Source organism: Olea europaea, unplaced genomic scaffold (genome assembly GCF_002742605.1).
Source record: "Olea europaea var. sylvestris unplaced genomic scaffold, O_europaea_v1 scaffold2547, whole genome shotgun sequence".
Lineage (NCBI taxonomy): Eukaryota > Viridiplantae > Streptophyta > Magnoliopsida > Lamiales > Oleaceae > Olea > Olea europaea.
The window spans coordinates 64,786-78,479 of NW_019243741.1; the positions used below are offsets into that span (position 1 = coordinate 64,786).

General features: G+C 37.2%; 1 protein-coding gene across 2 annotated transcripts; it reads left to right on the forward strand.

The window, feature by feature from the left end:
- The first annotated feature begins 231 nt into the window (after nt 1–231).
- On the forward strand, nt 232–12,242 carry LOC111382679 (PH, RCC1 and FYVE domains-containing protein 1-like). Of its 2 annotated transcripts, XM_023006718.1 has the most exons (9): nt 232–595; nt 1,854–1,940; nt 2,851–2,940; nt 6,721–6,801; nt 6,958–7,152; nt 7,301–9,433; nt 10,228–10,374; nt 11,016–11,401; nt 11,915–12,242. In XM_023006718.1, exons 1-9 carry the CDS (start codon nt 518–520, stop codon nt 12,045–12,047), a joined length of 3,330 nt encoding a protein of 1,109 aa, XP_022862486.1. In that variant the 5' UTR covers nt 232–517; the 3' UTR covers nt 12,048–12,242. The 2 variants fall into 2 exon arrangements, with proteins under 2 accessions (XP_022862486.1, XP_022862487.1); XM_023006719.1 differs by lacking the exons at nt 10,228–10,374; nt 11,016–11,401; nt 11,915–12,242 and adding an exon at nt 9,565–10,219.
- Nucleotides 12,243–13,694: the final 1,452 nt, after the last annotated feature.

Consider the following 13,694-nt stretch of genomic DNA (forward strand, 5'->3'; position numbering starts at 1 on the left):
TTCTACATGCGTGAATTTTGAGTCAACCACGTTACATGCAGACTCTCAAGGTAACAAATAAGCAAGTTAAAATTTATCTGAGCAGCATAAAAAATATGCACTTTTGCCAAACTGGTAATTCTCAGATCAAAAATCTCATAGATTATACTCTCTCTCTCTCTCTCTCTCTCTCTCTACACTTTTTCTGATCTCGCTCACACTCAACTGACACGCGGAGAAAAATCGAGCTTAGNCTCTCTCTCTCTCTCTCTCTCTCTCTACACTTTTTCTGATCTCGCTCACACTCAACTGACACGCGGAGAAAAATCGAGCTTAGAGTAGCCGACAATTGATCTCCAAAATTACAGGAATACCCGTTTTTGGCCTGTATCAAGTTGCATTTGGTGGAATTTATACAGTTTTTGTTTCAGCTGTCATTAAAGGAAGCTTAACGGAGAAGGTGTATTGGATGAGTGTGATTGATGAATGTGGGGTTTAGATTTAGGGCTTGTTTGGGGAAGTGGAAATTCGTTATCTGATGTCACGAATCGTCGATAGAATGAACAATTCTGACACCAGCAGAGCTGGTGGGCCCGTCGAGAGAGACATCGAACAGGTACTACAACCACCACCTGGAGTAAATAAATTTCAGTCCCAAGTTTTAGTTACTGTTTGCTTAGAGCTTAAACTTATTCTGCTTTTAGTGAGACTTTGAACAGTTATCCAGTCCAATTGTTCGTTGATTTTAGATTACTTCTCATTCCGTTAAATTAAGCTAATTTGGATGCTGGAAAGTGTGTAAGTACTAATAGTGGAATTTTTGGCTTTTATATTTTAAATTTGTCGTGCTTTATGTTCATATGAATATTTCATACATTTTTTGAGCAAGAATGGGGCCTTTTTTTTTGGTTTTATATTGAAGATCATGCTAATAAACTATCACCACACATCAAATAGTAGCGATTTTCAGATTGATAAATGTATTAACATATTGTTTTCAAGTGTTATTATCAATGCTTTCAATCAGTGACAATTTTGTTCTTTCACTGCCCTTTTACAGAAGGAAAAGGAAACTGAATAAACTACTCCAGGATTTTGCAAAGATTTCCTTTATTTGGTTTCTCTTGCACTTATTGTATTTCCTTTTAAGGTCCCAATGCTATGTGCTTTTTCCCTTTCGCGTTTCCATTGCTTTTTTACACTTTATGCCATAAATTTATGAACCAGCAACTAGATAGCAAACTACAAATTAACTAACGTTAAGGTGTAATTGAAATTTAAAACAATTTGAAACTAAATATATACATAATAGTTCCTCGAAAGTTCCTCAGCTGTCTGTAAATGTTTTCTGGCATCTATGTTAATCCTATCAGGCTAGTCCCAGCATTAAATTGGCATTTTTTTTTCTTTTTTTTTTGCAAAAAGATGATATAGTTTATTTAGTCAAAAGTTGTAGCATGTCATATTTATATCTGTCAGTCCTTCATGATTTCAATGGGTTAATCTTTTCTCTTCCACTAAGCTCCTGCAAAGACCAAGCTGTCACCCATGACACCAGTCATTTGTAAAATTTGTTCCCTTTTTCTTTACCTTCTGATTTTCCCATGATGAAACTTTTATGACTTAGGATCGATTGCAAGCTTTAGTGATGTGACTCTCATGTCGTAGATCTAATTCTCGATAAAAGTTTATGCACAGCTAATAATGTGGTTGCAATTTTTCTTTTGATTATTTACCATGGAAGTACATTATTTTCCTTAATCTGTACTTGTCTCATTGGTCTTTATTTGGATAAATTGCACAATCCAGTTTCTTTCTCATGGCAAACATGCTTGTTTATGTTTAATTTGGTTATTAGCTGATCTTTACAACAGGCCATAACTGCTCTTAAGAAAGGCGCACACTTACTCAAGTATGGAAGAAGAGGGAAACCGAAGTTTTGTCCCTTTCGACTTGCAAATGTAAGTCTCAGTTCTTTCCCAAAATGATGTATTTGCGGACACTTATCTGTTCTTTTACTTTCTGCTTTAGTGCATCTTTTTTCCTCAATATACTGTTACAAAGTTGAGCCTAAGATGATATTTGCATCCACTTTGATCATTCTGATTTTCACAATTATTGTGAGAGGAATCTATATGTAGAAGTTTGGATTTCATTTAAATTTGCACGATACTAGTCCCGAACAAGATTGCTTACTGTGATTAGCAGCAAAATTTGTAACAATTGATGTTGGAAATCTTACCAAATCCAATACGATAGAAGTTAATAGTTACATGAGTACTAAAGCGTTGTTGCTAATTAATTTGATGGGAAATTTTTACTCAAGCTTCGGTGTAAAATGATATTTTCAGATTTATAAAACTATTATGCATGCTCTGTTTTGACCACGTCTAGATTCTTTCAATTGCAATTGATAATCTTATATGCTAGTCTTGACTATGCGAAGACTAAAACATGATCTGACTGCGAGATTTTTGTTTCTGTTTCCATGTCTGGGTTCATCACCTGATCTAACCCAAAAAGTAAATCACTGATTGGCTGAAGGCAGTGGTTACCGATTTTGTTGTGCCAGACACTGCAAAATATTACGATTTGAGATGGATGTTGGAGCACTTTTCTTGCACTTGTGTGAAGGATTTATTGTAAATATTTAGGGTGAATTTCACGGGTAATTTATTAGGAAGTCATGTCTTCACTGGACGTATTTCTGTACCTTCACATATTGCATTTCTTTGAATATTTTTTTTGTCAGCCATTTTTTAGTTGCTTCTTTTCCACTGTGATACCAAAGATTAATTTATGTTTCTTTGCTCCCATACAAAAGGTTGATAATGCTCTGAAAATCCATTCGCTGGTTGTGCTTGGTTTCAGGACGAGTCTGTTCTAATTTGGTTTTCCGATAAAGAGGAGAAACATCTTAAATTGAACCACGTGTCCAGAATCATATCTGGACAGCGCACAGTAAGTTTCCTGCCTTGGAAGTAACTTTTCTAATTATTACTCTGCCACCATTTATCCAAGTCTGTGAGAACCTGATGGCTTGTGTACATTGATATTTGGTGTTAAAATTATTGTGGTTCAAAACTGAATGTTAATATATGTTATACCTTTCTAATGAAAATTTATTAGCTAACAGACGGTATGTATTTGTTGATGGTTCAAATTTGGTGCAAGTTGGGGTTTTCTGAATTCTGATTGATGTAACTTTTCATGGATTCAGAAACAAAGAGATACAGATCAGTGGTATCCAGTTTTATACTGCATGTCCATTTATCATCTCTTTTGGCTTTATTGTCAGATGTAGTTATCTATTTCCCCTGTTCTTTTTTCATTTAATATCTGCATTCCTGAAAAATGATGACACGTCCCACTCTTCATTAACCTGTAGTACAATGTTGATTAGAGGAAAGCTTCCATTGGTATTGAACTCATTTTCAAAGTGATTTTTGCAATGGAACACCCCTAAAACCCCATCTAGTGAAAGCAAACACAAGAAACCACCAGGGCAGTAGAGTAACCATGTGATGCTCGGACTCTCCATTCCGGCCGGAGTACGCGTGTCAATTATGGGGCGGACATGACAAATCTTGGCTTGACAGACGATTAGGAAGCTGGCTTCTTCACCGAATCGAAGTCCAACAAATCCTCACCAGCAGCGAAGCTAGCACCCGGCCAGGCATAGCCGCCCGTGTTGCTTTGCTAAAATTTATAGGTTGGAGGATGAAGACTTGCAGACGGATGGCATTTTTACTATGGATGTGATGGGATGATATGTCGATATTAGTCTCCTAGCTGCAAGACTAGATTAGAACCAAGGAGTGGAAGAAGATGTACTTTGGGAATTTTTCCGAATTCTATTCAATGTCATGAAAAATACACAAGGAATGAGATAAATGATACTCAACACTCAAACTGTGATCCCGCTCCTTTTCACTAAACATTTTCTACTCTCGCCTTTCTTCCCACACCCTTACATATACCCCGCTTCTAACTAACATTCAACAAAAATGACTAACAACTTCTGACCACAAAGTGACCCTAGCTTTATTCTAGAAACTACTATTGTGCCATGCTGTTATATAGTTAGCTCCCCCATGTGCTTGCTCGGTTTCTTGCGTCTTGTATACGTGAATTTAACTGGGGATTTTAGGCTTATCAGGAGGGTTGTGAGGGGACATGTGTCAATGGGGGATAACCTCTGAATAAGGGGTTTTTATGTTACAGATTGATGTTATATGTGTAGATGGAATGGAGAGACGATTGACCACTTGTTCCATCATTGTGACATCGTTCGTTTGCTGTGGAACGATATTTTGGCTTCTCAACATATGGATTGGGTTTTACCACGGCGTATGGGAGATGTATTGAAGGCATGGAGGAGAAAATTTTGTAATAAGGATAGCAAACTTGTTTAGAACCTTATTCCAGGATGCATCGTATGATGTGTGTGGAGGGAGAGAAACAGTCGCTGTTTTGATGATCATGTACGGACAACAGAACAGATTAAAGAATTATTTTATTTGACACTATATATTTGGTTTAATGTTGTGGCTACCATTTGTATAGACGGGTTGCCCAATTTTATGTATTTTCTTTTTTGTATAAATTGATAATACAATGCCTATATATTATCCATGATTAATAAAATATTTGATTATCTATAAAAATAAAAAGAAGGTGTGGCTGTGACTTTTTTTCCTTTCATGGTCATAATGGATATTCTCGAATGTTGATGGTGGTTGAGGTTGGGTTATCCAAGGAAGATTAGCCTTTTGAACAAGCATGGTCCCTCCAAAAAATTGCTACATATTTGTGTCGGACATTGACCCTTTTTGGATATTCTTGGTAATATGTCTGGCACTCCTTTGAATCCATCTAGAGATAAACAATAGAACTGAATAACCTAGACAAGTGTTGGTTCTTGATTAATAAGAGACACTTCTAAATGTTAATTTATGTAATCAAGCATCAAAATGAAACTCAATGTTCTTTCATGTGAGACATAAAAAAAAAAAATTATGCATTGCGTAATTTATTACTTCCTAGTTAATAAGTGATATTTTGATAAAATTCCATTGAAAAATGGTATTTGCTACATGAGGCACAAGGACGAGAAACATAAACATACTTCACATGCGTTAATTGCATGGTCGGTGGGTATTACCGCGGATGCAGTAAGCATTTAAACACAATGCCAATTTAAGATGTTCAGAAAAAATTAGAGTTTCCTGCCTTTTCACACCCATAGTTGATGACCAGGTCTACCAAATGTTTTCAGTGTTTGCAACTTACCTCAAATTTCCTGTGTCACAATATATGCCTTAATCATACTTCTTTTATCGCTCTTTTGTATCTAAATAATTAGAACCGCGGTTAACGGATTTTAGAGTTTTTATTGTGATGTTGAGGGGTATATGAACATCATTTTGCTGAATTATGTTTTGAATAATTCTCGAGTTTTAAACTGACAGTAACCCTCTAAAGTGATTCGAATCATCTTATGGTTTTTTCACATGAAGAAGAAATACCAAAAAGCCTTAATTCTTTAAGTTCATTCTTCTCTGCTTTCTTCAAGCCCCACCCCCTTTCATTGAGACCTAAATTTTTGGCTGGGAAAATCATTTACATAACTTAGGAACTTAGTATTGCCATGGGCCATTTTGAGCTACTGTAGGAGTTACATGGAAACTATATTACAAGTAGTCTATGAAATGCAAAATGTGGTAATATTAATAGGGTATCTTCTTCTTGATAGACGACTGTTTCAAATCTGGAATGCAAAAGCTTTGAAACATGTCTATTCACTATAGTTCATCTTCTTGTTCGCAAAACTGGCATGTGTGTGTTTTTCTTATGACACCTACAAGCACATTTCGATAGTCCTAGACTGCTTATTGAATGATTCAAATTTTTGAAATCTTAGTTAAACGTGTGAAATAGATAAAATCCTAAGAAAATTTGAAAATTAACCAAGGAAAAACCCTTTGGATTTTATTCTTCACGGCCAGGATTATGTCCTGGATCATTAGATAGGAATCCAAAGATGAAGAGAGAAACAAAAAATATCACTACGGTATAAACGAAGAGTTTCAGAGGATTTTCTTTTGTGGGAATCCGGGGTAAAACTTCACTATGTATGAATATGATGGAATCCCAAATTCACCGCCGTATGGCTGATCGGCGATTACTAGCGATTCCAGCTTCATGCAAACGAGTTGCAGCGACAGTCTGTTCAGGGTTCCAAACTCAACGATGGCAACTAAACAAGAAAGATGTGCACTTCTTAAAATATCCTATATACGTAGGCGGGAACAGGGGAAGGGGTCAGATTTATCCCGACGGAAGCCATACGTAAAATCATAATTATAGATACGGGTCTTTTCCACAGAAAAGGGAACATTAATTGAAAGAAAAAAGAACTAAGTACTATATTTTACTTTGATGTGGAAACGAGGTACCAGACTTATATCTTTTTAAGTGTTTGGCTTTACTTGGCTGAGAACTGCCTGCAGTGTGAAAATTTGAAGTTGTAATATATTGGAAAGGACTTAAAATGCAGAAAATAACTGAAAGATGCATAGATAAGTTATACTGAAGTTCAAAATACGTCATCCTGCTAACAAGTATGATAAAGAATTTTGACATTACTGAACTTTAATATGTCTTTGATGTCTTCCTTTAGTGTTTCATGTTAGCTTTACGTTCTGATTATATGCGATTTTAATATCTTTCTTTCTTCAGCCAATTTTTCAAAGATATCCACGGCCTGAGAAGGAGTACCAGTCCTTTTCTCTGATATACAATGACAGATCACTGGATTTGGTAAAGGATTCTTTTATCGTATCCAAGTCAGTTGAAAAGAATTGAGGCCAACATTTTTACTTTTTCTCGTGTCTTCCATTAAGAAAAAAATCGAAGTTTATGACATTGTTACTTGTCTGAAATCTTATCCTTCAATTTGATGCCTTTTTTTGGTAGATATGCAAAGACAAGGAAGAAGCAGAGGTATGGATTAGTGGGCTGAAGGCATTAATTTCACGTGGTCATCAACGTAAATGGAGAACGGAATCAAAGAGTGAAGGAATGTCATCGGGGGCTACTAGTCCCAGAACATACACTAGAAGAAGTTCTCCACTGCATTCTTCATATGGAAGTGGTGATAGCTTGCAGAAGGTGAGTTGCTTCTTTTTTTCCTTTTTTTTCCATGTCCAAACGTGTAAATGCTATATGCCCTTCTTGACACAGATTGACCGATGTACATCTATATAAGCGCATTTTTGTCCTTGATAATGTTGTTATAAATCCTATTTTACCTGCGCAGGATGGTGCGGATCAACTTCGCTTTCACAGTCCGTATGAAAGTCCTCCCAAAAATGGTTTGGACAATGCATTTTCAGATGTGATATTATATGCAGTGCCTCCCAAGGGTTTCTTTCCTTCAGATTCTGCCAGTGGTTCCATCCATTCCTTATCATCTGGAGGCTCAGATGGCATACCTGGTCACATGAAAGGAATGGGAATGGATGCCTTTAGAGTAAGCCTTTCGAGTGCTATAAGCTCGTCAAGTCAAGGTTCTGGTCATGGTGATGGTGATGCCTTGGGTGACGTTTACATCTGGGGAGAAGGCATTGGTGATGGTATATTGGGTGGTGGAGCATACAAGGTTGAAAGTTGCTCTGGTGTCAAAATGGATTCACTCTTGCCTAAAGCGTTAGAATCCGCAGTTGTACTGGATGTTCAGAATATAGCTTGTGGTGGGCGACATGCTGCCTTAGTGACCAAACAAGGAGAGATATTTTCTTGGGGTGAGGAGTCAGGAGGCAGGCTTGGGCATGGTGTAGATTCTGATGTCTTGCATCCAAAGCTAATTGATGCCCTCAGCAATACAAACATTGAACTAGTTGCATGTGGTGAATATCATACTTGTGCTGTCACTCTTTCTGGTGATTTGTATACCTGGGGTGATGGTCATTGTGGTCTTCTTGGGCATGGGAATGAAGTAAGTCACTGGGTGCCGAAAAGGGTAAATGGGCCACTGGAGGGAATACATGTTTCTTCCATTTCCTGTGGGCCCTGGCATACTGCTGTTGTAACCTCTGCTGGGCAGTTGTTTACTTTCGGAGATGGAACTTTTGGTGTTCTTGGTCATGGTGATCGGAAAAGTGTTTCAAAACCTAGAGAAGTGGAATCCCTGAAGGGGCTCCGCACTGTACGGGCAGCTTGTGGTGTTTGGCACACTGCTGCTGTTGTTGAAGTTATGGTGGCAAACTCAAGCTCTGGTAATTCTTCAGGCAAACTTTTCACATGGGGAGATGGGGATAAAGGTCGGCTTGGGCATGGTGACAAGGAATCAAAACTTGTTCCAACCTGTGTTGCTGCTCTTGTTGAACCAAACTTTTGCCAGGTTGCTTGTGGACATAGCATGACAGTTGCTCTTACAACATCGGGCCGTGTATATACAATGGGCAGTCCTGTATATGGACAACTAGGGGACCCTCAAGCTGATGGGAAGCTGCCATCTCGCATTGAAGGAAAACTTGCAAAGTGTTTTGTTGAGGAGATAGCTTGTGGTGCCTATCATGTTGCTGTTCTGACTTCAAGAACCGAAGTTTATACATGGGGGAAAGGAGCTAATGGCAGATTGGGTCATGGGGATATAAATGACAGAAATTCTCCAACTCTAGTAGAAACATTGAAAGAGAAGCAAGTCAAAAGTATTGCTTGCGGTACTAATTTTACTGCAGCTATCTGCCTTCATAAATGGGTCTCAGGGGTTGATCAGTCCATGTGTTCTGGCTGCCGTCTACCATTTAATTTCAAAAGAAAACGTCACAATTGTTATAACTGTGGACTTGTCTTTTGTCATTCATGCAGCACCAAGAAGTCTTTGAGGGCTTCTATGGCACCAAATCCCAGCAAGCCATATCGAGTTTGTGATAATTGTTTCAACAAATTGAAGAAAGCTATTGAAACTGACACATCATCTCAGTCATCTGTGAGTAGAAGAGGAAGTTTGAATCAGGTTGGTCCAAATGATCTTATTGACAAAGATAATAAGTTGGATACCAGATCTCATCCCCATCTAGTTAGATTTTCTTCAATGGAATCTTTCAAGCAAGTGGAGAGCCGCTCTTCAAAGAGAAACAAAAAACTGGAATTTAACAGCAGCCGGGTATCACCCATACCCAATGGAAGTTCTCAGTCGGGGGCCTTTAATATCTCTAAATCTTTCAATCCAGTATTTGGATCGTCCAAGAAATTTTTCTCAGCTTCAGTTCCTGGATCAAGAATTGTTTCTCGAGCAACATCACCTGTATCGAGACGACCTAGTCCTCCACGTTCTACTACACCAACCCCCACCTTGGGTGGACTTACTTCACCAAAGGTTGTATTGGATGAGGCTAAAAGGACAAATGATAGCCTTGGCCAAGAAGTCATTAAGCTAAGGGCACAGGTACATCTTGACTTGCCTACCATTTGATTATGTTGTAGCTTTCTAATTGTCCAACCTTCTTTTACCTCCTTTTGTCTTATGTTGATGTTTTGCACTACAATGGCAATGGGGATTATTAATTTGCGGAAAAGATGAAGATGCTTTTCAAATGATCAGCAGTTACATCGTATGAAAGAAACTGTCCTTCCTGCTAGGTTATACTAGAAATAATTGATGATGTTGAAGAGAGCATGAGTCTGTTTATAATACGGAGTTGTGCAAATCTGTCCCAGAGGTTTTATCCTTTTCGACGATGGAAGAAGAGAATAGATGGATGCATCCACATCTTCTGTTCTGCAAATACCTCTCTATATGGTGCCTGTTATGAATAAGAGATGTGATTAAAAGAAATTTTATTACACTAAAGGGAAGTTCTCGATTAGACAATTATGCTTATAAGGCTAAAGTGAGTTCACTATTACTTTAAATTTTGTGGCCGTAAATACAGTCCTGCAGATGAATATGTTTTAATGGTCTCATTCCACCTCTCAAAACTGAGTCTTGTTATTTGCAGTGCATGGTACATTGTCCTTGACAACCAATATTTCCGACCCCCTTTCCTCTCTCTCTCTCTCTTCATTCTTTTGGGTAGGGGTGAATGTAGCACTTCCTGTGCTTGAATACTAAAATGTTTGCTAAAGATGTTTAATCGAGGGGACAAATGCACACCCATTATGCTCTAATGAAGATTTGACACCAGTTTGAAGTTGAGTTGGCACCACTTAAACACACATCTGACCGTGCTTTTTTCACAGGTGGAGAGTCTTACTCACAAGGCTCAGTTTCAAGAGATAGAGCTAGAAAGAACTGCTAAACAGCTGAAGGAGGCAATAGCCATTGCAGGGGAAGAGACTGCCAAATGCAAAGCAGCCAAAGAAGTGATTAAGTCACTTACCATACAAGTAAGACCAGTATATATGCTCATCAATTATATAAATGTCCAGTTTGTTTGCACGTATCTTAGGATAGAAATGATTCATTATTTCCTGAACAGAATCAGAGATTATTCCAATTTGTTTTCAAGAACATTTGAGACAAGTGCATGTCAAAAAAAAATTCTGTTCCATATGTCCTTGTCAGTCGCTGCCATATGTTATATTGTTGCAGTTGACGTTTTCTGTATGAAATCCAACTTGAGAAAGATTTGGGATGTATCAAACTCATCCTTGGAGATGTAGAAAGATGCATTTTACTAAAAGCTGCTATAGGCAGGCTTTCCTTGAAAATGTTTTTGACACACATTGTTAAGGTGGAAAATTGCTTCTGACAACTAATGTCCTACTTTGGAGTTGTGATGACATATAATGTTACTTGACCTCGTCTTTATAGGACTACTTTTACTTAATCCAAGTAGACACACGTACTCTTTCAATTTCTTCTTTTCCATTGGACAAATTAATTTGATGAGATTTTTGCTTGATTTTGGTTTATATTACCCTTCTGGTTTGTAAAAAACTGGATATGGGCTCCTATTTCAGTTTATTATACACTTCCTATGGATGGCTTCACTTGTTGAAACAATTTCTTGTCTATACGTGTATAGCTGAAGGAAATGGCTGAAAGGCTTCCTGTGGGTTCTGCTCGCAACACCAAATCTCCTCCCTTTACTTCTGTTGGCCCCACTCCTGTATCCAACGACGTTTCAAGTGCCTCTCTTGTCCGTTTGAATGGTCAAATAACTGCCCAGGAACTGGAATCAAATGAACTAAGCAACCAGTTACTTTCTAATGGGCCGAGCATTGCAAGTAACCACAGCTTTGGTCACAACAGACAAGGTCACCTAGAAGCAATGGCAAGAAATGGAAACAAAACAAAGGAAAGCGATTCTCACAATGAGAATGAATGGGTAGAGCAAGACGAACCTGGTGTTTATATCACCCTTACCTCCTTACCTGGAGGTCGCAAGGATCTTAAACGAGTTCGTTTTAGGTATGTAGCATCGAACTCTATTCCATCTTTGTTTTGGGCATATCATCTTATGATCCCTTGCTTTATACTTGCTGGATAAATTTGTATAATGACATAGTGACTGCATAAAACTGAATTAGTTTTTCCATATTCTCGCCCTTGCAGTGAACATCAAGGTTAGACCAAATTTACATTCACGCTATTGATATCCGAAAATATAACTGTGGGATCTGTTTGTGCCTAGTTATGATCATGGTATTAATATCCTTAATTATAATTAATGGTCATGGTTACATTTTTCCAGTGTAAGGCCACGAAGTACGGCGAGGAAATGTGTTATATAAGGTTGTTATTGATGTTGTCACCTCAATAGACAGTTTGACAGGGCACCATATATTGTTTCTCCTTACCTTTGCTAGGTTGTGTAATAATGAAAAGGGGAAGGGGTGGGTCATTATTTTACCTGAAGAAAATAAAATCGCAGGAATGATTTTTACATCTGAAAAAAAACGTGTTTATTATTGTGAAATGCAGCCGGAAGCGGTTTAGTGAAAAACAAGCAGAACAATGGTGGGCAGAGAACCGGGCAAGAGTGTATGAACAGTACAACGTACGGATGGTTGACAATTCAAGTGTTGGCGTAGGAAGTGAGGACCTCGCTCATTGACTAAGGGGCAAGAGTATATGAACAGTACAACGTACTTATGGTTGACAATTCGATTGTCGCATAGGAAGTGAGGACCTAGCTCATTGACATACAGTTTCTTTTCTCTGTTTCAAGTCCTATTTTTCTGCCTCAGTCACAGGGAAGATCACATGGGCCGACTAGTTTTAGCATTCACCTTTCAACTATTGGAATCGGGGGGGGGGGGGGGGGGGGGGGGGGGGGGGGGGTTGAGGACAAGAAATGTAAATCCTTAGAAATCAAGCAGCTTTCATGTAAATTCCATAAGCAAAATGCATTTTCGGTTATTAATGCTTTGAGTTCCTTGTGAACCCGGTTTTTCGTGCTAGAATTTGAAGTCTTGCTCTCGTTTTAGCATGTCGATTCTTATTTTCTTCGTTAAAGAAGACACAAGTCATTGCATTTCATGAATGATACTGTTTTGTACACATTATTATGTATATTTGTTAGAGATCCACGACAAATGCCTCATAAATTTGGTCCTTTGTGATTGAACGTGCTTTGAGTACAATCTCGATTCTCTTGCGCGGGATTGTGTTTGTATTAAATTATTTATTTTCCCAAACAAGATTTTCGAAATTACTTGATTACAAAAAAATAAAAAAATAAAAATAAATTGCGTTTCTATAAATTAAGTTTTAAACATAGCCAAATATGCTCCACGTGTAAGATTTCTGAGGGCATTGTTAGACTGATCTAAGGATTCGTTTGATTGCAAAGATGGAATTGAATTGAATTGAAAACGAATTCTAAAGAATTAAATTGTCTAGAAATTATTTTTCTGAGAATTGTAAATTATTGTGTTTGATTGATATAAATTTTCACGAGGAAAATATTGAAATAATAGTATTTTTTTATGTTCGTTTGACTTTATTTTACATGAAAATTGTCAATTAAAGGGATAGAATTTACTGGTGTTGAAGATGAAATTTGTTTCCATTGCAAAAAAAAAAAAATTCAAGAAAATCATTTACTTTTGGTTTTCGTTTGGTTTTGTTTTATATGAAAATTGTCAATTAAAGGGAAATATTTTTTTTACAATAATTTTTAGAATTTGTTAACTTTGCCAACAAAAAAAAGAAAAAAAAAATACATATATGCTGTAGTAACCGGGAAAATCAATTCTCACCATGTTCCCTAAAAAGCTAGAAAAGTCCAAAGTCCAAGAAAACATGGAACTTGAATTCCATGGCAAAAAAAAAAAAAACCATTTCAATCACTTGAAAGTGAGAATTTCCATTTTTCATGAAAAAGATTTGCCAATCAAACATGGCCTAAATTTCTTTCTGCTAACGTAACTACAAGGTATTCTTCTTTAATATGTTCGAAATAAATATACTATTTGTCAAATTTATTACCTGTAAAAAGAGAAAAAAAGGATGACATATAGAATTAGGATATATAAAAGGGGGAAAAAAGGATTCAAGACGTGTAAACAAGATTTCAAACGTCAATTCAGGGTTGCGTATAGATCCTTTCTCTATTTTTATGTGATACAGAGTCTGTTTGGGAGGGATTTTTTATCCTAAAAAATTGATTTTTAAATCGTTATTTTACTATTTCAGCTATAATTTTTGACTTCCTCTCTCTCATGTGGACCTCACTTTTCTTCTAACGATCAAAAAATCA

Coding starts and splice junctions, on each gene's coding strand:
- LOC111382679 (XM_023006718.1), top strand. CDS start 518: ATGTCACGAATCGTCGATAGAATGAACAATTCTGACACCAGCAGAGCT. Junction 7,153..7,300: donor GTGGTGATAGCTTGCAGAAG/GTGAGTTGCTTC, acceptor TTACCTGCGCAG/GATGGTGCGGATCAACTTCG. Junction 11,402..11,914: donor CTTAAACGAGTTCGTTTTAG/GTATGTAGCATC, acceptor TGTGAAATGCAG/CCGGAAGCGGTTTAGTGAAA.